The sequence below is a fragment of the Bombina bombina genome, chromosome 2, assembly GCF_027579735.1.
Source record: "Bombina bombina isolate aBomBom1 chromosome 2, aBomBom1.pri, whole genome shotgun sequence".
Classification (NCBI taxonomy): Eukaryota; Metazoa; Chordata; class Amphibia; order Anura; family Bombinatoridae; genus Bombina; species Bombina bombina.
In genome coordinates this window covers 360,639,965-360,662,458 of record NC_069500.1, presented here as the reverse complement: position 1 = coordinate 360,662,458, position 22,494 = coordinate 360,639,965, and the positions used below count along the sequence as shown (strand labels likewise).

Here is a 22,494-nt window from a genome sequence, read left to right as displayed (position 1 = left end):
ACAAAATGTTGTGTATACAATAGATATGTGAGCAGGGTGTGTAAAAGCATTATGTTTCAGTATGGTGTTTATGGTCTTTGTGTGAATATATTGTGGGCAAGGACTGTTTGTTTCAATGAGCTGTGTGTGTCATTGAGAAGCGTTTGAGTGTGTCAGTAAGAGTGTGTGTGCATGTTCTCATCCATCAACTGGTTATTTCACCTGTGCACTAGTTCAGCTATAATGAAAACCTGCCCTGTAGAGGGTAGTTGAGGAATACAAGAATTTAATTCTTACCTGTATGCGTACGTTGTAAATATTGCTAATCGTCATTGTGCAACATGCCAATTTAATCATAAATTAAAGCTACCTCTATCGGGTTCATATACGTGTTTCTCTGGCATATCCTAGCCAGTGCCTCACCAGCCTCTGACCTCACCGCACGTCACTGATATATACACATACATACACACACTCTTACATATATATGGGATATGTTTCTTACTAGATTACTATCCTATCACAACAAGGCATAGATTGTTGATTATAAAATTATTATTTAGTTACTGGAAGGAAATATTAATATGCAAGAACTGTGAATGCATAAAAAAAAAAATTAAATGCTTTGAAAACTATATGAAGGACAAAAAGTGATCGACTAAATTGAATGCATCACTTTCAGGTTCTTTAAGCAGAATCCACAAACTGTAAAAATGTCTTACCATTATATGTTTCTCATTTGCAAAATTATAGCCCCTAATTCCATAACCACGAAGCAGCTTATTCATTTCCATCAGTCTATAACTTTCCTGTAGTAGCTTCACTCTATATTAAAAAAAAAGTGCATTGTTACATCTTGAAGGAGAAACTGTTAACAATAAAATCTGATTATTATTTTTTTTACAAGTATCTTCAAAAAACATTATAGTGTATTATAGTAAGAAATCAAAATTGTCAGCATATTTCTAGCAACTACCCGTTATAATAGTATGAATATAGTCTTAGCATCACTTATAACCATGTATATCTATTTATTCATGTTAAACATGTTTTTACTATTTTCTCACTTCCATATTTTATATATATCAACAAGTAAAATAAGAACTCAGTGGACTGCAGTCATCATATTAAACTTTTATTCATGACGTTTCGGGACAGCACAGTGTCCCTTCCTCAGACAAACCTAAATTAGTGAACAAACCAAAAATATATAGCAAACCACCAAAACCAACCCCACTTTGCACCCAATCACAGGGTTGCACGATTAATGACCATTCCCATAACACCTGTGTAGCACCCATACCCCCTACAGTACATGTCAGATCATCAACAATACTGATTAAAACAATCTCTACATGGAAGAGATTGCATAGAAGATACTTTCCGAAAACATAGTACAAGTGTGCATAATACATTCGGCACAGGAAGGTTTACTTTTGAATATATCATCTCCGATCATGATAGCACTTAGTCGTATAATGGCAAGAACTACCCCTCCCGTAAAACACATCACCTTCCATTCCATTCTGTTACAATAAACCTGATAGGAAACAGTATTTCTATCACTCCCACATTATCGAATGCCAAGCAAGGAGAAGAAGAAAGGTAGGAAAGAACAAGAGCAAGAAAAAAGGAGCATGGGAAAAAGAGGTGCGCACTTAAACTGCTGACAGAAAAAAATATAATTAAAAATCTAGCAAAACAGATCTAGCGGATCTCGTGGACTCTTACCACCAAAAAAAAAATGAATGATCAGGGAAAATTAAAGGGACAATCTACACCAGAATTTTTATTGTTTAAATAGATAATCCATTTATTACCCATTCCCCAATTATGCATAACCAACAGTTAAATTAATACACAATTTACCTTTGTGATTACCTTGCATCTAAGCCTATGCAGACTGTTTCCTTATCTCAGTTCTTTTGACAAACTTGCATTTTAGCCAATAAGTGCCAACTCCTAGGTAACTCCACGGACGTGAACACAATGTTATATATATGGCACACATGAACCATTGCTGTCTAGTTGTGAAAAAACATAATTTATGTAAGAACTTACCTGATAAATTCATTTCTTTCATATTAGCAAGAGTCCATGAGCTAGTGACGTATGGGATATACATTCCTACCAGGAGGGGCAAAGTTTCCCAAACCTCAAAATGCCTATAAATACACCCCTCACCACACCCACAAATCAGTTTAACGTATAGCCAAGAAGTGGGGTGATAAGAAAAAAGTGCGAAAGCATAAAAATTAAGGAATTGGAATAATTGTGCTTTATACAAAAAAATCAAAACCACCACAAAAAAGGGTGGGCCTCATGGACTCTTGCTAATATGAAAGAAATGAATTTATCAGGTAAGTTCTTACATAAATTATGTTTTCTTTCATGTAATTAGCAAGAGTCCATGAGCTAGTGACGTATGGGATAATGACTACCCAAGATGTGGATCTTCCACGCAAGAGTCACTAGAGAGGGAGGGATAAAATAAAGACAGCCAATTCTGCTGAAAATAATCCACACCCAAAATAAAGTTTAAATCTTATAATGAAAAAAACTGAAATTATAAGCAGAAGAATCAAACTGAAACAGCTGCCTGAAGTACTTTTCTACCAAAAACTGCTTCAGAAGAAGAAAACACATCAAAATGGTAGAATTTAGTAAAAGTATGCAAAGAAGACCAAGTTGCTGCTTTGCAAATCTGATCAACCGAAGCTTCATTCCTAAACGCCCAGGAAGTAGAAACTGACCTAGTAGAATGAGCTGTAATCCTTTGAGGCGGAGTTTTACCCGACTCGACATAAGCATGATGAATTAAAGATTTCAACCAAGATGCCAAAGAAATGGCAGAAGCCTTCTGACCTTTCCTAGAACCGGAAAAGATAACAAATAGACTAGAAGTCTTTCGGAAATTCTTAGTAGCTTCAACATAATATTTCAAAGCTCTAACTACATCCAAAGAATGCAATGATCTCTCCTTAGAATTCTTAGGATTAGGACATAATGAAGGAACCACAATTTCTCTACTAATGTTGTTAGAATTCACAACCTTAGGTAAAAATTTAAAAGAAGTTCGCAACACCGCCTTATCCTGATGAAAAATCAGAAAAGGAGACTCACAAGAAAGAGCAGATAATTCAGAAACTCTTCTAGCAGAAGAGATGGCCAAAAGAAACAAAAATTTCCAAGAAAGTAATTTAATGTCTAATGAATGCATAGGTTCAAACGGAGGAGCTTGAAGAGCCCCCAGAACCAAATTCAAACTCCAAGGAGGAGAAATTGACTTAATGACAGGCTTTATACGAACCAAAGCTTGTACAAAACAATGAATATCAGGAAGATTAGCAATCTTTCTATGAAAAAGAACAAAAAGAGCAGAGATTTGTCCTTTCAAGGAACTTGCAGACAAACCTTTATCCAAACCATCCTGAAGAAACTGTAAAATTCTCGGAATTCTAAAAGAATGCCAGGAAAAGTGATGAGAAAGACACCAAGAAATGTAAGTCTTCCAGACTCTATAATATATCTTCCTAGATACAGATTTACGAGCCTGTAACATAGTATTAATCACAGAGTCAGAGAAACCTCTTTGACTAAGAATCAAGCGTTCAATCTCCATACCTTTAAATTTAAGGATTTGAGATCCTGATGGAAAAAAGGACCTTGCGACAGAAGGTCTGGTCTTAACGGAAGAGTCCACGGTTGGCAAGAGGCCATCCGGACAAGATCCGCATACCAAAACCTGTGAGGCCATGCTGGAGCCACCAGCAGAACAAACGAGCATTCCTTCAGAATCTTGGAGATTACTCTTGGAAGAAGAACTAGAGGCGGAAAGATATAGGCAGGATGATACTTCCAAGGAAGTGACAATGCATCCACTGCTTCTGCTTGAGGATCCCTGGATCTGGACAGATACCTGGGAAGATTCTTGTTTAGATGGGAAGCCATCAGATCTATTTCTGGAAGTCCCCACATTTGAACAATCTGAAGAAAAACCTCTGGGTGAAGAGACCATTCGCCCGGATGTAACGTTTGGCGACTGAGATAATCCGCTTCCCAATTGTCTATACCTGGGATATGAACCGCAGAAACTAGACAGGAGCTGGATTCTGCCCATACCAGTATTCGAGATACTTCTTTCATAGCCAGAGGACTGTGAGTCCCTCCTTGATGATTGATGTATGCCACAGTTGTGACATTGTCTGTCTGAAAACAAATGAACGATTCTCTCTTTAGAAGAGGCAATGACTGAAGAGCTCTGAAAATTGCATGGAGTTCCAAAATATTGATTGGTAATCTCACCTCCTGAGATTCCCAAACCCCTTGTGCTGTCAGAGACCCCCAAACAGCTCCCCAACCTGTCAGACTTGCATCTGTTGAAATTACAGTCCAGGTCGGAAGAACAAAAGAAGCCCCCTGAACTAAACGATGGTGATCTGTCCACCACGTCAGAGAGTGTAGTACAATCGATTTTAAAGATATTAATTGAGATATCTTTGTGTAATCCCTGCACCACTGGTTCAGCATACAGAGCTGAAGAGGTCGCATGTGAAAACGAGCAAAGGGGATCGCGTCCGATGCAGCAGTCATAAGACCTAGAATTTCCATGCATAAGGCTACCGAAGGGAATGATTGTGATTGAAGGTTTCGACAAGCTGAGATCAATTTTAGACGTCTCTTGTCTGTCAGAGACAGAGTCATGGACACTGAATCTATCTGGAAACCTAAAAAGGTTACCCTTGTCTGAGGAATCAATGAATTTTTCGGTAAATTGATCCTCCAACCATGATTTTGAAGAAACAACACAAGTCGATTCGTATGAGATTCTGCTAAATGTGAAGACTGAGCAAGTACCAAGATATCGTCCAAATAAGGAAATACCACAATACCCTGTTCTCTGATTACAGACAGAAGGGCACCGAGAACCTTTGTAAAAATTCTTGGAGCTGTTGCTAGGCCAAACGGCAGAGCCACAAACTGGTAATGCTTGTCTAGGAAAGAGAATCTCAGAAACTGATAGTGATCTGGATGAATCGGAATATGCAGATATGCATCCTGTAAATCTATTGTGGACATATAATGCCCTTGCTGAACAAAAGGCAGGATAGTCCTTACAGTTACCATTTTGAATGTTGGTATCCTTACATAACGATTCAATATTTTTAGATCCAGAACTGGTCTGAAGGAATTCTCCTTCTTTGATACAATGAAGAGATTTGAATAAAACCCCAGCCCCTGTTCCAGAACTGGAACTGGCATAATTACTCCAGCCAACTCTAGATCTGAAACACATTTCAGAAATGCTTGAGCCTTCGCTGGAATTACTGGGACACGGAAAAGAAAAAAATCTCTTTGCAGGAGGCCTTATTTTGAAGCCAATTCTGTACCCTTCTGAAACAATGTTTTGAATCCAAAGATTGTGAATTGAATTGATCCAAATTTCTTTGAAAAATCGTAATCTGCCCCCTACCAGCTGGGCTGGAATGAGGGCCGCACCTTCATGTGGACTTGGGAGCTGGCTTTGGTTTTCTAAAAGGCTTGGATTTATTCCAGACTGGTGATGGTTTCCAAACTGATACCGCTCCTGTGGGTGAAGGATCAGGCTTTTGTTCCTTATTGTGACGAAAGGAACGAAAACGATTATTAGACCTAAATTTACCTTTAGATTTTTTATCCTGTGGTAAAAAAGTTCCTTTCCCTCCAGTAACAGTTGAGATAATAGAATCCAACTGAGAACCAAATAATTTATTACCCTGGAAAGAAAGGGAAAGCAAAGTTGACTTAGAAGACATATCAGCATTCCAAGTTTTAAGCCATAAAGCTCTTCTAGCTAAAATAGCTAGAGACATATACCTGACATCAACTCTAATGATATCAAAGATGGCATCACAAATAAAGTTATTAGCATGTTGAAGAAGATTAATAATGCTATGAGAATTATGATCTGTTACTTGTTGCGCTAAAGCTTCTAACTAAAAAGTTGAAGCTGCAGCAACATCCGCTAAAGATATAGCAGGTCTAAGAAGATTACCTGAACATAAGTAAGCTTTTCTTAGAAAGGATTCAATCTTCCTATCTAAAGGATCCTTAAAGGAAGTACTATCTGCCGTGGGAATAGTAGTACGTTTAGCAAGAGTAGAGACAGCCCTATCAACCTTAGGGATTTTTTCCCAAAACTCTAATCTGTCAGATGGCACAGGATATAATTGCTTAAAACGTTTAGAAGGAGTAAATGAATTACCCAAATTATTCCATTCCCTGGAGATTACTTCAGAAATAGCATCAGGGACAGGAAAAACTTCTGGAATAACTACAGGAGATTTAAAAACCTTATTTAAACGTTTAGATTTAGTATCAAGAGGACCAGAATCCTCTATTTCTAATGCAATTAAGACCTCTTAGGTAAAGAACGAATAAATTCCATTTTGAACAAATATGAAGATTTATCAGCATCAACCTCTGAGACAGAATCCTCTGAACCAGAGGAACCACTATCAGAATCAGAATGATGATGTTCATTTAAAAATTCATCTGAAAAATGAGAAGTTTTAAAAGACCTTTTACGTTTACTAGAAGGGGGAATAACAGACATAGCCTTCTTAATGGATTTAGAAACAAAATCTCTTATGTTAACAGGAACACTCTGAGTATTAGATGTTGACGGAACCGCAACAGGTAATGTAACATTACTAAAGGAAATATTATCTGCATTAACAAGTTTGTCATGACATTCATTACAAACAACAGCTGGAGGAACAGATACCACAAGTTTACAACAGATACACTTAACTTTGGTAGATCCAGCACCAGGCAGCGTTTTTCCAGAAGTATCTTCTGACTCAGTGTCAATCTGGGACATCTTGCAATATGTAATAGAAAAAAACAACATATAAAGCAAAATTGATCAAATTCCTTAAATGACAGTTTCAGGAATGGGAAAAAATGCCAGTGAACAAGCTTCTAGCAACCAGAAGCAATAAATAATGAGACTTAAATAATGTGGAGACAATAGTGACGCCCATATTTTTTAGCGCCAAAAAAGACGCCCACATTATTTGGCGCCTAAATGCTTTTGGCGCCAAAAATGACGCCACATCTGGAACGCCAACACTTTTGGTGCAAAAAAAACGTAAAAAATGACGCAACTTCCGGCGACACGTATGACGCCGGAAAAAGAAGAAAAAAAAATTTGCGCCAAAAAAGTCCGCACCAAGAATGACGCAATAAAATGAAGCATTTTCAGCCCCCGCAAGCCTAACAGCCCACAGGAAAAAAAGTCAAATTTTAAGGTAAGAAAAAAATTGATTGATTCATATGCATTATCCCAAATATGAAACTGACTATCTGAAATAAGGAACGTTGAACATCCTGAGTCAAGGCAAATAAATGTTTGAATACATATATTTAGAACTTTATATAAAAGTGCCCAACCATAGCTTAGAGTGTCACAGAAAATAAGACTTACTTACCCCAGGACACTCATCTACATGTAGTAGAAAGCCAAACCAGTACTGAAACGAGAATCAGTAGAGGTAATGGTATATATAAGAGTATATTGTCGATCTGAAAAGGGAGGTAAGAGATGAATCTCTACGACCGATAACAGAGAACCTATGAAATAGACCCCGTAGAAGGAGATCATTGAATTCAAATAGGCAATACTCTCCTCACATCCCTCTGACATTCACTGTACGCTGAGAGGAAAACCGGGCTCCAACCTGCTGCGGAGCGCATATCAACGTAGAATCTAGCACAAACTTACTTCACCACCTCCATAGGAGGCAAAGTTTGTAAAACTGATTTGTGGGTGTGGTGAGGGGTGTATTTATAGGCATTTTGAGGTTTGGGAAACTTTGCCCCTCCTGGTAGGAATGTATATCCCATACGTCACTAGCTCATGGACTCTTGCTAATTACATGAAAGAAAATGTCAAAATGCATTCAGATAAGAAGCGGTCTTCAAAGGCTAAGGAATTAGCACATGAGCCTACCTAGGTTTAACTTTCAACTAAGAATACCAAGAGAACAAAGCAAAATTGAAGATAAAAGTAAACTGGAAAGTTGTTTAAAATTAAATGCCTTATCTGAATCATGAAAACAAAATTTATGCTTACATGAAAAATAATTTTCTTTCTTGGAAGGGAGAGTACACTAATTCATTCATTACTGTTGAGAAATACAACACCTAGTCACCAGGAGGAGGCAAAGACACCCCAGCCAAAGACTTTAGTATCCCTCCGACTTCCCCTAGTCCCTCTCCCCCCCTAGTAATTCAGCCAAAGGGAAAAAAGAAAAAAATAAGAGAAACAGTACGGGTAAAGAGGTTCTGGAAGAAAGGGAAATAACTACTGCATGAATAAAATTTACAGTGCGGGTTTGTGGACTCTCCCTGATAAGAAATAAAATAATTTATAAGATAAGCATAGATTTTGCATTCTTTCTAATGGCATAGAGAGTCCACAAATACATTCATCAGAAAACCAATACCCAAGCCGAAGAGGACACAGAATGAACAGGGAGGGAAAACAAGGCAGGCGGACCTAAACTGAAGGCACAACCGCTTGCAGCACTTTTCTCCCAAAGGAAGCCTCCACAGGGGCAAAAACATCAAATTTGTAAAACTTTGAAAAAGTATGTAAGGAAGACCAAGTAGCCGCCTTACAGATCTGTTCCACAGAAGCCTCACTCTTAAAAGCCCAAGAAGAAGATACTGCTCGAGTAGAATGAGTCATAATCCTCGCAGGAGGCCACTGGACCGCCTCCACATATGCCACGTGGATGATGCGACTCAACAAAAAGGAAAGAGAAGTCACAGAGGCCTTCTGACCCCTGCGTTTACAAGCATACAAAACAAACAGGGACCGAGATTGATGAAAGTGCTTTGTAGAATGAAGATAGAACTTCAAAGCTCAAACCACATCTAAGTTGTGTAACAAACGTTCCTTTGGAGAGGAAGGATTCAGACAAAAGGAAGGCACCACAATTTCCTGATTGATATTGCAAGAAGAAACCACTTTAGTTAAGAAACCAAACTTTGTACTTAAAACTGCCTAATCCGCATGGAAAATAAGATGAGGATCCCACTGTAAGGCAGAAAGTTTAGAAACTGCGAGTAGAGGAGATAGCCAACAAAAACAAAACTTTCCAACATAATAAGTTTAATGTTAACATAATGCATACGCTTAAACGGAGCCTGTTGAATAACACAAAGAACAAGATTAAGGCTTAAAGGGGGAGCAACAGGTTTAATCGTAACATGATCCTGAACATCGGGGAGATTGGCCAACCTCTTATGAAGTAACGCAAAAAGAGCAAAAATCTGCCCTTTAAGAGAACTGGCTGACAAACCTTTCTCCAAACCCTCTTGGAGAAACACAAGAATACGAGGATAAGCGTGCCACACCTTGTGCTAAATGAGTCTAGTATCCGGCTTAAGAAGCCTGGACCAAAGTGTCAATGACCCTATCAGAAAAAACTTTCTTGGAGAGAATTAGGCAACCTCCATGCAGTCAACCTCAGAGAACTGAGATTTTGGTAAAGAAACGGACCTTGCTGAAGAAGGTCCGTTCGCTGAGGCAACTTCCAAGGAGGAGATTACGACAAACTAAGCTCTGTATGGCCACGCTGGCGCAATTAGAATCACTGAGGCCCGCTCCTGCTTGATATGGGAGATCACCCGAGGAAGGAGCGCAATCGGAGGAAACGGATAAATAAGTTTGAAGTTCCACGAAACCGCTAATGAGTTCACCAAGACCGTTTGAGTGTCCCTCGATCTCAACCTGTATCTGGGTAGTTTAGCATTGAGACTAGAGGCCATGAGATCTATATCTGGAACTCCCCACCTGAGAGTTATCTCTGAGAAGACCTCCTTATTAAGAGACCACTCCCCGGGACGGAAGGTCTGTCTGCCTCCCAATTGTCCACTCCTATGATATGAATGGCCAAGATGTGAAAATTGTGAGATTCCGCTTACTGAAGGATGTAAGACACCTCTGTCATAGCTAGGGAACTCCTTGTTCCCCCCTGATGATTGATGACGGCGAATCATATAATGTTGTCCATCTGGAATCTGATAAAACGGATAAAAAATGGACAAAATGAGGCTGAGGTTACGCCTTCAAGGCATTGAAGATGTCTCTCATTTCCAGAATGATGATGGGAAGGGAAGACACCTCCAGCGACCAAGGTTCCCTGAGCTTTCAGGGAACCCCGACCCAAAAGACTTGCGTCAAAAGTCACAATGTCCCAAGATGGTCTCAAAAAGCATGTGCCTTGAGACAGGTGGTCCTGAAAGAGCCACAAGGATAGAGAATCTTTTGTTGTCTGGTCTAGGGCGATCAACTGAGACAGGTCAGAGTGTCCGCCGTTACACTGCCTGATTATACATAGTTGTAGAGGTCTCAGATGGAAGTGTGCAAAAGGAATAAATGTCCATGGTGGCTACCATGAGACACACTACCTCCATATATTGAGCCACTGATGACATTTGATTTGACGTTGATCCGCATGGCAACCAAACCGATAATTGTTCCCAGAAAACACACCCTGGTATTGGCAAAGAGCTCTTGTCCAGATTTATCTTCCAACCGTAGGACCAAAGGAGACACAGAAGTGTGTCCGTGTGAGATTTTGCGAATAGAAAAGATGGAGCTTGAGCAAAAATGTCGTCCAGGTAGGGTGCTGCAGCGATTCCTTGCGCTCTAGCCACGGCAAGAAGAGCTCCCAATACCTTCGTAAAGATTTTTGAAGCAGTAGCTAGACCGAACGGAGAGTTTACAAAACTGGTAATGATTGTTCAAAAAGGCAAATCGAAGGGAACAGGAAATGATCCTTGTGGATCGGAACATGCAGATAGGCGACCTTCCTGTATTAGTGGGAGAATGAATCTGATATTTTCCATCTTGAAGGAGGGAACCTTCAGAAATTTGTTCAGACACTTTAAGTGCAAAATGGGGCGGAACGTTCCCTCATTTTTGGGAACAACTAAGAGATTAGAATAAAACCCTTGAGCCCATTCAGAGGGGTGTATTGGGACAATCACTCCTAGGGAAATAAGTTCCCCAATGCAATTTTAAAAGGCCATCTTATTATCTGGCTTTGAAGGAAGGCTTGACGGAATGAATCTGCATCTTAAAGGGCGAGATCAAAAGCCTATCCTGTACCCTTGGGAAACAACGTCCAAGACCCAGGGGTCCTGAACATCCTGAAACCAAGCGTATCAAAAAAATGTTTAATCTGCCACCTACATGATCCCCGAGCCCAGATTGGGGGCCGTCCCTTCATGCAGACTTGTTGTCAACAGAGGGTTTTTCTTGGACTGCTTGCCCTTGTTCCAGGATTAATTTGGTTTCCATGAACTCTTAGATTGGTCCGACTTGGAAGAGGCCGGGGATCACTGTCCCTTCATCTCTGTCCCTTGTTTGGACTAAAATTTCCAGACTGGCGACCCTTAGATCTAGATTTCTTGTCCTGAGGGAGGAAAGAACCCTTCCCTATAGTCACTGTGGAAATAGTGGAATCCATGCCAGGACCAAATAACAGCTTTCCCTTGAAGGCTAAGGAAAGAAGACTGGACTTAGATAACATATCAGCAGACCATTATAATCAGAGAGCTCTCTGTGAAAGGACAGCGAAGCCTGAAGACTTAGCATTAAGATGGATGATCTGCATGATAGCATCACAAATGAAGGAATAGGCCATCTTGAGGGCCTTTATCCTATACTGTATGCCTTCTAACGGAATCTCAACAAGAACCATCTCACATAAAGAGTTGCAACAGAACGTGGTGGCTCCAGCGGCCGTTGTTACACCCACACCAGGTTGAAAAAGGTTGATTAAATAATCTCATTAAGTACCCCTCCATCTTTCTGTCCATGGAAACCCTGAAGGAGGTGCTATACTCGAGAGGGATAGCAGTACGCTTAGCCAGAGAGGAGATAGTTTCATCAACCTTGGGGATGGTACTCCTTAACTTCAGATGAGTCAGGCACAGGGAACATCTTCTTAAAGTTAGGGGACGGGGGAAAAATGAATCCCCATCTACTCCCATTCCTTATAAATAATGTCCGCCATGCAAGCCGAACTGGAAAATCCTCAGGAGCTTTAGGCCTTGTTTGATAGACCATGTCCAGCTTAGGAATTTTTTGTTCTACAGATGATTTAGGCTAAGTGACATCCAGAGTCAATTACACCACTTTGAGTAAGAAGCAAAGATGTTCAAGTTTGAAAATCATCTCTTCAAGTCCACTACCTTTTCCTCAGCAGAGTCAGAACAAAAGAGTTCACCTTCAGAAGCCCCCTGAGGAATGATCGTCCTACGAATGTTGCAATAAATTAGCCAACGAGGCCTCTAAAGTGTTACTGAATCCCTCAGTAGAGGAAACATGTAAAATCTTTATCTTGCGTTTGCCTGAAACAGGAAAGGCAATCAGCGCTGCTGAAACAGCCGACTGAAACTGGCCTGCAAAGTCTACTGGTAAAAAAACAACCCCAGAAGAAGATGGAGCGGAGTCTTAGGGTACTGCATGTGTAATATGAGGAGACGGGGACTGAGGAAAACGCTGTGGCATATCTTGGATAACTAAGTCCTGAGAGGTAAAAGACTGTGAAGTGTTAATCCCCTTGGAGATAGCAGAGGTGACATAGAACCTCTGGACTTTGACTTAAGAACAGAAGACAAACAAGTGGAACACGATTGTGAAGGAGGGCAAACCTTGGCTTCATCACAAAGCATGAATCTATTAGACTGCATAATAGGATGATGTTCATCCTCCAAAGAAAAAAGTTCAACTTGTCCTCCATGGCTTGGGTATAGGACCCCAAACAGTGAGTTTAGAAACCAGAGTGAAATAAAATTCCCAATCATGACACCTCTAATCTAGCTCTTGCCAGAGTACTCACCACCTACCTGGTAGCACAGAAAAAAAATTCCAGAACAGACTACACAAAACCGCAGCTCCCCGAACTTCCAACTGCGATCTGAGCTGAAGATACAGCGAAAAAGCACAGACTTTGCTGTGGAGCAAACACAGCACTTCCAGGTCTGACAGCTTCATCCACTTCTGAAATAGACCTTAGACAAAAAGTAAAGCCGTGTAAGCTTACACCGGTTAACCGAGGGGGTGATAGCAAGCAAACACTGGAAAGAGGCTAGGATAACTACCCTGTGACATCCAGAAGCGAGCTTTCTCCATAACTCTTACTAAGAGGATAACATGGTTACACATCAAGAACCCCAGTCCTATCTTGCAGGGAATCTACCCATTAAAGGACTCAAATTCCAAATTAAGAACCATTCTCCCAAGAGAGGCCTCAGCCGAGGCAAAAGTATCAAATTTATAGAAATTGTAAAAAGTATGCAAAGAGGACCATGTTGCCGTCTTGCAAATCTGTTCCACAGAAGCTTCATTTTAGAAAGCCCAAGATGAGGAGACAGCCCTAGTGGAATGATCCATAATTCTCTCAGGAGGCTGCTGTCCGGCAGTCTCATAAGCAAAATGAATCCTACTTATTAACCAGAGGGAAAGAGTAGTAGAAGTGGCCTTCTGACCCTTACGCTTTCCAGAGAAAACAACAAACAGGGCAGAAGTTTGACGAAAATCTTTAGTAGCTTGTAAGTAAAATTTAAGAGCACGCACAACATCCAAGTTATGCAAGAGATGTTCCTTATGAGAAGAAGGATTAGGACAAAAAGAAGGAACAACAATTTCCTGATTAATGTTTCAATCCAACACCACCTTAAGGAGAAACCCCAATTGAGTACGAAGGACCGCCTTATCTGCATGAAAAATAAGGTTTACGGGGAAATCACACTGCAGAAAGCTCAGAAACTCTGCGAGCGGAAGAAATAGCAAGGAGAAACAAAACCTTCCAAGATAACAACTTTATATCAACGACATGCATCGGCTCAAACTGAGCCTGCTGCAAAATTTTAAGAACTAGGTAAAGGCTCCAAGAAGGAGCAACAGGTTTAAACACAGGCCTCATTCTGACCAGGGCCTGAACAAAAGCTTGAACCATCTGGTAATTCTCCCAGACATTTGTGCAAAAGGATAGACAGTGCAGAAATGTGTACAATGTAGTGAAAATAAGCTGCACCGGCGGACTTGAAGCAGGTAAAATAATTTTATTGACAGTTCAAAAAGACTTCATTCTGAAGCATAAAACCTTAGTGACAGAAATGTGCCTAAGGAATACACACACTGAACTGATTTCTGACGCGTTTCAGCCCTTCTGGCCGTAGTCGTAGCTACAGTTCATAACCCCAATTAGCCTTTTAAACATTTGTGCATGATTGTGATTGGATAAAAACATTATCCTGGGCGTATTCCTATTACAAGCACTTAAGCATAATTACCATAACAACCTGAAAATGTTTGAAACACTGCATTTAACTGCTGTTATCACACACATTCTTACCTTATGAAAAACATAATTTATGTAAGAACTTACCTGATAAATTCATTTCTTTCATATTAGCAAGAGTCCATGAGCTAGTGACGTATGGGATATACATTCCTACCAGGAGGGGCAAAGTTTCCCAAACCTTAAAATGCCTATAAATACACCCCTCACCACACCCACAATTCAGTTTAACGAATAGCCAAGAAGTGGGGTGATAAGAAAAAAAGTAAGAAAGCATAAAAAATAAGGAATTGGAATAATTGTGCTTTATACAAAAAAATCATAACCACCACAAAAAGGGTGGGCCTCATGGACTCTTGCTAATATGAAAGAAATGAATTTATCAGGTAAGTTCTTACATAAATTATGTTTTCTTTCATGTAATTAGCAAGAGTCCATGAGCTAGTGACGTATGGGATAATGACTACCCAAGATGTGGATCTTCCACGCAAGAGTCACTAGAGAGGGAGGGATAAAATAAAGACAGCCAATTCCGCTGAAAATAATCCACACCCAAACTAAAGTTTAAATCTTATAATGAAAAAAACTGAAATTATAAGCAGAAGAATCAAACTGAAACAGCTGCCTGAAGTACTTTTCTACCAAAAACTGCTTCAGAAGAAGAAAACACATCAAAATGGTAGAATTTAGTAAAAGTATGCAAAGAAGACCAAGTTGCTGCTTTGCAAATCTGATCAACCGAAGCTTCATTCCTAAACGCCCAGGAAGTAGAAACTGACCTAGTAGAATGAGCTGTAATCCTTTGAGGCGGAGTTTTACCCGACTCGACATAAGCATGATGAATTAAAGATTTCAACCAAGATGCCAAAGAAATGGCAGAGGCCTTCTGACCTTTCCTAGGACCGGAAAAGATAACAGACTAGAAGTCTTTCGGAAATTCTTAGTAGCTTCAACATAATATTTCAAAGCTCTAACTACATCCAAAGAATGCAATGATCTCTCCTTAGAATTCTTAGGATTAGGACATAATGAAGGAACCACAATTTCTCTACTAATGTTGTTAGAATTCACAACCTTAGGTAAAAATTTAAAAGAAGTTCGCAACACCGCCTTATCCTGAGGAAAAATCAGAAAAGGAGACTCACAAGAAAGAGCAGATAATTCAGAAACTCTTCTGGCAGAAGAGATGGCCAAAAGGAACAAAACTTTCCAAGAAAGTAATTTAATGTCCAATGAATGCATAGGTTCAAACGGAGGAGCTTGAAGAGCCCCCAGAACCAAATTCAAACTCCAAGGAGGAGAAATTGACTTAATGACAGGTTTTATACGAACCAAAGCTTGTACAAAACAATGAATATCAGGAAGATTAGCAATCTTTCTGTGAAAAAGAACAGAAAGAGCAGAGATTTGTCCTTTCAAGGAACTTGCAGACAAACCTTTATCCAAACCATCCTGAAGGAACTGTAAAATTCTCGGAATTCTAAAAGAATGCCAGGGAAAATTATGAGAAAGACACCAAGAAATATAAGTCTTCCAGACTCTATAATATATCTCCCTAGATACGGATTTACGAGCCTCTAACATAGTATTAATCACAGAGTCAGAGAAACCTCTTTGACTAAGAATCAAGCGTTCAATCTCCATACCTTTAAATTTAAGGATTTGAGATCCTGATGGAAAAAAGGACCTTGCGACAGAAGGTCTGGTCTTAACGGAAGAGTGTACGGTTGGCAAGAGGCCATCCGGACAAGATCCGCATACTAAAACCTGTGAGGCCATGCTGGAGCTACCAGCAGAACAAACGAGCATTCCTTCAGAATCTTGGAGATTACTCTTGGAAGAAGAACTAGAGGCGGAAAGATATAGGCAGGATGATACTTCCAAGGAAGTGACAATGCATCCACTGCTTCCGCTTGAGGATCCCTGGATCTGGACAGATACCTGGGAAGTTTCTTGTTTAGATGAGAGGCCATCAGATCTATTTCTGGAAGTCCCCATATTTGAACAATCTGAAGAAATACCTCTGGGTGAAGAGACCATTCGCCCGGATGTAACGTTTGGCGACTGAGATAATCCGCTTCCCAATTGTCTATACCTGGGATATGAACCGCAGAAACTAGACAGGAGCTGGATTCCGCCCATACCAGAATTCGAGATACTTCTTTCATGGCCAGAGGACTGTGAGTCCCTCCTTGATGATTGATGTATGCCACAGTTGTGACATTGTCTGTCTGAAAACAAATGAACGATTCTCTCTTTAGAAGAGGCCAAGACTGAAGAGCTTTGAAAATTGCACGGAGTTCCAAAATATTGATTGGTAATCTCACCTCCTGAGATTCCCAAACCCCTTGTGCTGTCAGAGACCCCCAAACAGCTCCCCAACCTGTCAGACTTGCATCTGTTGAAATTACAGTCCAGGTCGGAAGAACAAAAGAAGCCCCCTGAACTAAACGATGGTGATCTGTCCACCACGTCAGAGAGTGTCGTACAATCGGTTTTAAAGATATTAATTGAGATATCTTTGTGTAATCCCTGCACCACTGGTTCAGCATACAGAGCTGAAGAGGTCGCATGTGAAAACGAGCAAAGGGGATTGCATCCGATGCAGCAGTCATAAGACCTAGAATTTCCATGCATAAGGCTACCGAAGGGAATGATTGTGATTGAAGGTTTCGACAAGCTGAGATCAATTTTAGACGTCTCTTGTCTGTCAGAGACAGAGTCATGGACACTGAATCTATATGGAAACCTAAAAAGGTAACCCTTGTTTGAGGAATCAATGAACTTTTCAGTAAATTGATCCTCCAACCATGATCTTGAAGAAACAACACAAGTCGATTTGTATGAGATTCTGCTAAATGTGAAGACTGAGCAAGTACCAAGATATCGTCCAAATAAGGAAATACCACAATACCCTGTTCTCTGATTACAGACAGAAGGGCACCGAGAACCTTTGTAAAAATCCTTGGAGCTAACTCATTGTAATGTTACTTCATTTTGCGTATAAAACAAAAAATTGTTAATGTAACAAGCTTTTTATCTCTCTGTGCCTAAATGTTACAGGATCCCATTTCTTTATGTTTGGACAGTAATTAGATCTTGTTTTCATTCTGATTGCAAATTTATTTGTATTCTGTGAAATTTTACTGAATAAAGCTTGTTTTCAAAAAAAAAAAAAAAAAAAATTCCACTCTCTTGATCTTTGGTATTTGGCAACTTACCCGCTAAAGTATGCTCTGTTTAGCCTCACTTGGTATCAGATTACACTTGGTGTTACACTTTAAACGTTATTATTATTAAATAATAATAGCGATACCAATAGGGTATTGTGTTGATCATGATACCACTCTGTCAAATAGGTGTGTTTCATCTAATATAATATGATCGTCGATTTTTGTTTTTTACATATTTATACATGAATATATTTATTATTGTCAAATTTTGTCAATCATAAATGAGCACAGGTACTTTAAGATAGAGAGGAATGTACTCTGTATTAGCCAATCAAAATTTGTTTTACCCCTTTTTAAATGAGACACAGATGCTCAGTAACCAGAAGGCTATGAATACAGCCAAGTACGGCCAAAACGCGTAAGCCGGTTGCTTACTCTCCTCTGTTCTGTGATTGTCCCTCTGTGACTGTTTATACACCTGGTTGTGTTTTTAACCTGGACATTTTTGAATAAAAGTAAAGTTTCATTGTTAAAAAAAAAAAAAAAAAAAAAAAAAAAAAATCCTTGGAGCTGTTGCTAGGCCAAACGGCAGAGCCACAAACTGGTAATGCTTGTCTAGGAAAGAGAATCTCAGAAACTGATAGTGATCTGGATGAATCGGAATATGCAGATATGCATCCTGTAAATCTATTGTGGACATATAATGCCCTTGCTGAACAAAAGGCAGAATAGTCCTTATAGTTACCATCTTGAATGTTGGTATCCTTACATAACGATTCAATATTTTAGATCCAGAACTGGTCTGAAGGAATTCTCCTTCTTTGGTACAATGAAGAGATTTGAATAAAACCCCAGCCCCTGTTCCAGAACTGGAACTGGCATAATTACTCCAGTCAACTCTAGATCTGAAACACATTTCAGAAATGCTTGAGCCTTTGCTGGATTTACTGGGACACGGGAAAGAAAAAATCTCTTTGCAGGAGGCCTTATCTTGAAGCCAATTCTGTACCCTTCTGAAACAATGTTTTGAATCCAAAGATTGTGAATTGAATTGATCCAAATTTGTTTGAAAAAACGTAATCTGCCCCCTACCAGCTGGGCTGGAATGAGGGCCGCACAGCACAAACTTACTTCACCACCTCCATAGGAGGCAAAGTTTGTAAAACTGATTTGTGGGTGTGGTGAGGGGTGTATTTATAGGCATTTTAAGGTTTGGGAAACTTTGCCCCTCCTGGTAGGAATGTATATCCCATACGTCACTAGCTCATGGACTCTTGCTAATTACATGAAAGAAATGTATATACAATAATAATAATAATAATAGGAGACAAGGTGGCTATCTTTTAAACATGAATGTACACACTGGTTTTTTGGATAAAGTACAATGCTTCCCTAGGTGTGTATACTACTTTTACCATAATGCTATATAGTCTCCTCTTAAAATATTATAAGAATTTCACCAATTTAAAAGGAGAATAGAAAAACAAGAGAGGGAGGTCCAAGGATACACAGAAGAATATTCTTTAATATCCAGGATTCTATAATTCCCAAAAATGTATTAAATCAAATTCAGAGTTTAACCCTGAAGGAATTCTGGTTTTTAATCTATGTATCCAAAAGACCTCTCTCTTTGCTAGCAGGCTGTCTCTATCCCCACCTCTCTTTTTACACTTTACATTTTCAATAATGGTCCATTTCAGAGAGGACACACTTTTATTATGTGAATTTTTGAAGTGTTGTACTAGGGGGGTCGTAATTTTGCCTGCTTTAATGTTGGTGATGTGTTCCCTTATCCTGTCACGAGCTTCCCTCGTGGTGAGACCAGTGTACTGCACCCCACAAAGATCACATGTCAAAAGGTAAATGACATATGTAAATCGACAGTTTAAGCATGAATTATGCCTAAAGTTCTCTCCTGTTACTGTACTGGAGAATCCCTCATCAGATTGGAGATGCCCGCAAGCAATACATGGTGCATAGTTGCATCTATACATTCCATTAAACCTAAGCCATGATGATTGAAAAGTTGGCTTGGCACTAACTGAGTAGGGGCAACTATATTACCTATCGTCAAACCTTTCTTAAAGGCATATCTGCAGCCTTTCGACACTATGTTAGTCAGATCCTCATCTGCAGTCAACATACGATAGTGTTTTCGTATGATGTTGCAGACTTGATATTGTGAACTGTTCTTGGTAACAAAGGTTACACCTTCAAAGGCCTTTCCTTTGCTTTGTTCACAAGTTGTAATGAGATATTCATTTCTATCTCTAGACGATAGTGAGGTTCTGACTCTTGCAACTTCCCTTCTGTTGTAGCCTCTTCGACAAAGGCGTTCCTCTAAATCTAGAGCCTGTTTTTCATATTCTGTCTCAGTTAAACAATTTCTTTTTAATCAGAAATCTGACCTTTTAGAGTACTGACTGACAACCCTTTTTCCAGGCCATCCTGAAGAAAAGATAAAATTTGGGGAATCCTTACCCGACTTCAAGAAAAACCTTTAGCTTCACACCAAAAAAGGTATTTACGCCATATCTTATGGTAAATCCTACGAGTAATGCAAACTGCATGGCTTGGTATTGAACCCGGGACTCCAGGTTCAGAGACCAGTTTGCTCTGTCTGTGCCACTGGATATTGTTTTTGCTTGTCCAGAAAGGCAAACCTTAGATACTGGTAACGATCCCTGTGAATGGGAATGTGTAAATACGCATCCTTCAGGTCTATAGTCGTCATGAACTGACCTTCCTGAACCAATGGAAGAATGGAACAAATAGTTTCCATCTTGAAGGACGGAACCCTGAGGGAATTTGTTGAGGCACTTTAGATCTAGGATGGGACGAAAAGTTCCCACCTTTGTGGGAACCACAAATAGATTTGAATAGAATCCTAGACCTTGTTCTTCTAGACTCTACTCACTACCTACCTGGTAGCAACGAAAAGATTTCCAGAGCACAATTTAAGAAGTTCTACCTCTTTACCTAGTTTGAAAAAGTCTTGACAGGAGAAATCCGCCCCTTGGAGGGCAAGACTTGAATCCTATTTTGTAATCCTGGGATATTATGTCCACAGCCCATGGATCTGGGACATTGCGTATCCATGCCTTTTGGAAAAGAGAAAGTCTGCCCCCACACCTGGTCCAAAATCGGATAGGGGGCGGACCTTTCATGCTGATCGGAAGGCTTTTTGTTTTATTTTCCCTTGTTCCAGGGCTGGCTGGATTTCCAAGTGGACCTGGAATCGTCTGGTTTGGAAGAGGAGGACTTCTGTCCCTTAAAGTTGTGAAAGGAATGAAAATTAGAAGTCTGACGACCCTTAGGTCTATTCTTCTTGTCCTGAGGTAGGAAAGATCCCTTTCCACCCATAATCTCTAAAATGATCTCCACCAGACCAAGCCCAAACAAAGTTATACACGTATAAGGTAAAGCCAAAAGCTTGGTCTTTGAAGAAACATCAGCTGATCAAGATTTTGACCACAGAGATCTGCGAGCAAGAACAGTGAAACTATACATCTTAGCTCCCAGACTAATTACCTACATGTTGGCATTACAGATAAAGGTATTGGCCCGTTTAAGAGCTTTGATCCCATCCTGGATCTCCTCTACCGTAGTCGCTTTTGAAATCAGATCAGACAGGGCATAGCACCAATAAGATGCTGCTCCCGCAACCGTGGCAATACTTGCCGCAGGTTGCAACTGTAATCCTTGATGGATGTAAATATTTCTCAAGTAAGCCACTAGCTTCTTATCCATTGGATCCTTAAAAAAAAAAAAAAAAAAACTATCCTCTATAGGAATGGTAGTTCTTTTAGCGAGAGTAGAGATAGCTCCCTCTACTTTAGGCACAATAATATGTACAACGATTAGTACAGCAACTCAGGAGTGCAGTGCTCGTGAAGACAGGGTCCTGCCAAATCTCCCCAATTCCAATAGTGAATATATAAATGCCCACAGCACTGTATCATTCAAAATATTTTATTCTCTGTACATAACAGGTACTCAAACAGCGACGTTTCGAGTGTTGCCACTCTTACTCATGCTAGTTACAAACTATCAATTACAACAATTTAAAACCCTCAGTTTGGCGCCAACCACTCTTCAGGTGGATCTGCTGCCCTCTTCTGTTCATTTCTAATAATACATTAAAAACATTTCTAATTACATGATACTATGTAACAAAAATTTAAATAAAGTGTTTGCTTACATTAAAGTTATTTCTTTTACTCTTTGCATCTCAGATAGATCATATTTTAGCAGGATCACATTTTAATTTTATTTTTATACAATAAAGTTGTTCAACTAATTTCACACTTGGTTATATTTTAAACCATACTTATCCAAGATTATACTTTAAACAGTGTTATACTAGACAGTAAATAATTATACTATTTGAGAAGAGTTACACTATCCTAGGTGAAGATTATGGATGTCATTATACATTCACTGAAAAAGTAGTTTTGCAGAAAAATAGTTTTACAGAAAAATAGACCAATCAAAGTCCCTATTGAGCCCATTAGGTTCCATACTACCCAATTCAAAGATCCAAAACATTTCTTTTTGTTTTAGTATCTTTTCTCTATCACCTCCATTTCTCTGTGGACCCACACTATCGATCACTTGCCACCTTAATTGGCTTATCTGGTGGCCACATTTTAGGAAGTGATGGGACACAGGGGCTTCAGTATTCTTACACCTTATGTTTGAGCGATGCTGACATATCCTGTCTCTGATCATACGGGTAGTCTCCCCTATGTAGATCAGAGAACAGGAACATTTTATGAGATAGATTACATATTTAGAATCACAGGTATAGTAATCTCTTATCTCATATTTTTTCCCATTTCTTGGGTGATAGAAATATTTACCTTTTATAATAGAGTGACAACTCATACAGCCCAGGCATGGGAAAGAACCTCTACTTTTATTACCAATAAATGCCTGTCTCTCACGCTTCTTAGAGCCAACGTCTGTATGTGTTA

General features: G+C 39.6%; 1 protein-coding gene across 1 annotated transcript in view; it reads right to left on the bottom strand.

Annotated features, from left to right (window-relative positions):
* The window catches only part of KNTC1 (kinetochore associated 1), a 1,377,837-nt gene that overhangs the window by 920,471 nt on the left and 434,872 nt on the right, over positions 1-22,494 (bottom strand). Inside the window, exon 29 of the mRNA XM_053701768.1 lies at positions 702-804. Within this exon, the coding sequence (XP_053557743.1) occupies positions 702-804 (103 nt within the window). The remainder of the gene's footprint in view (positions 1-701; positions 805-22,494) is intronic.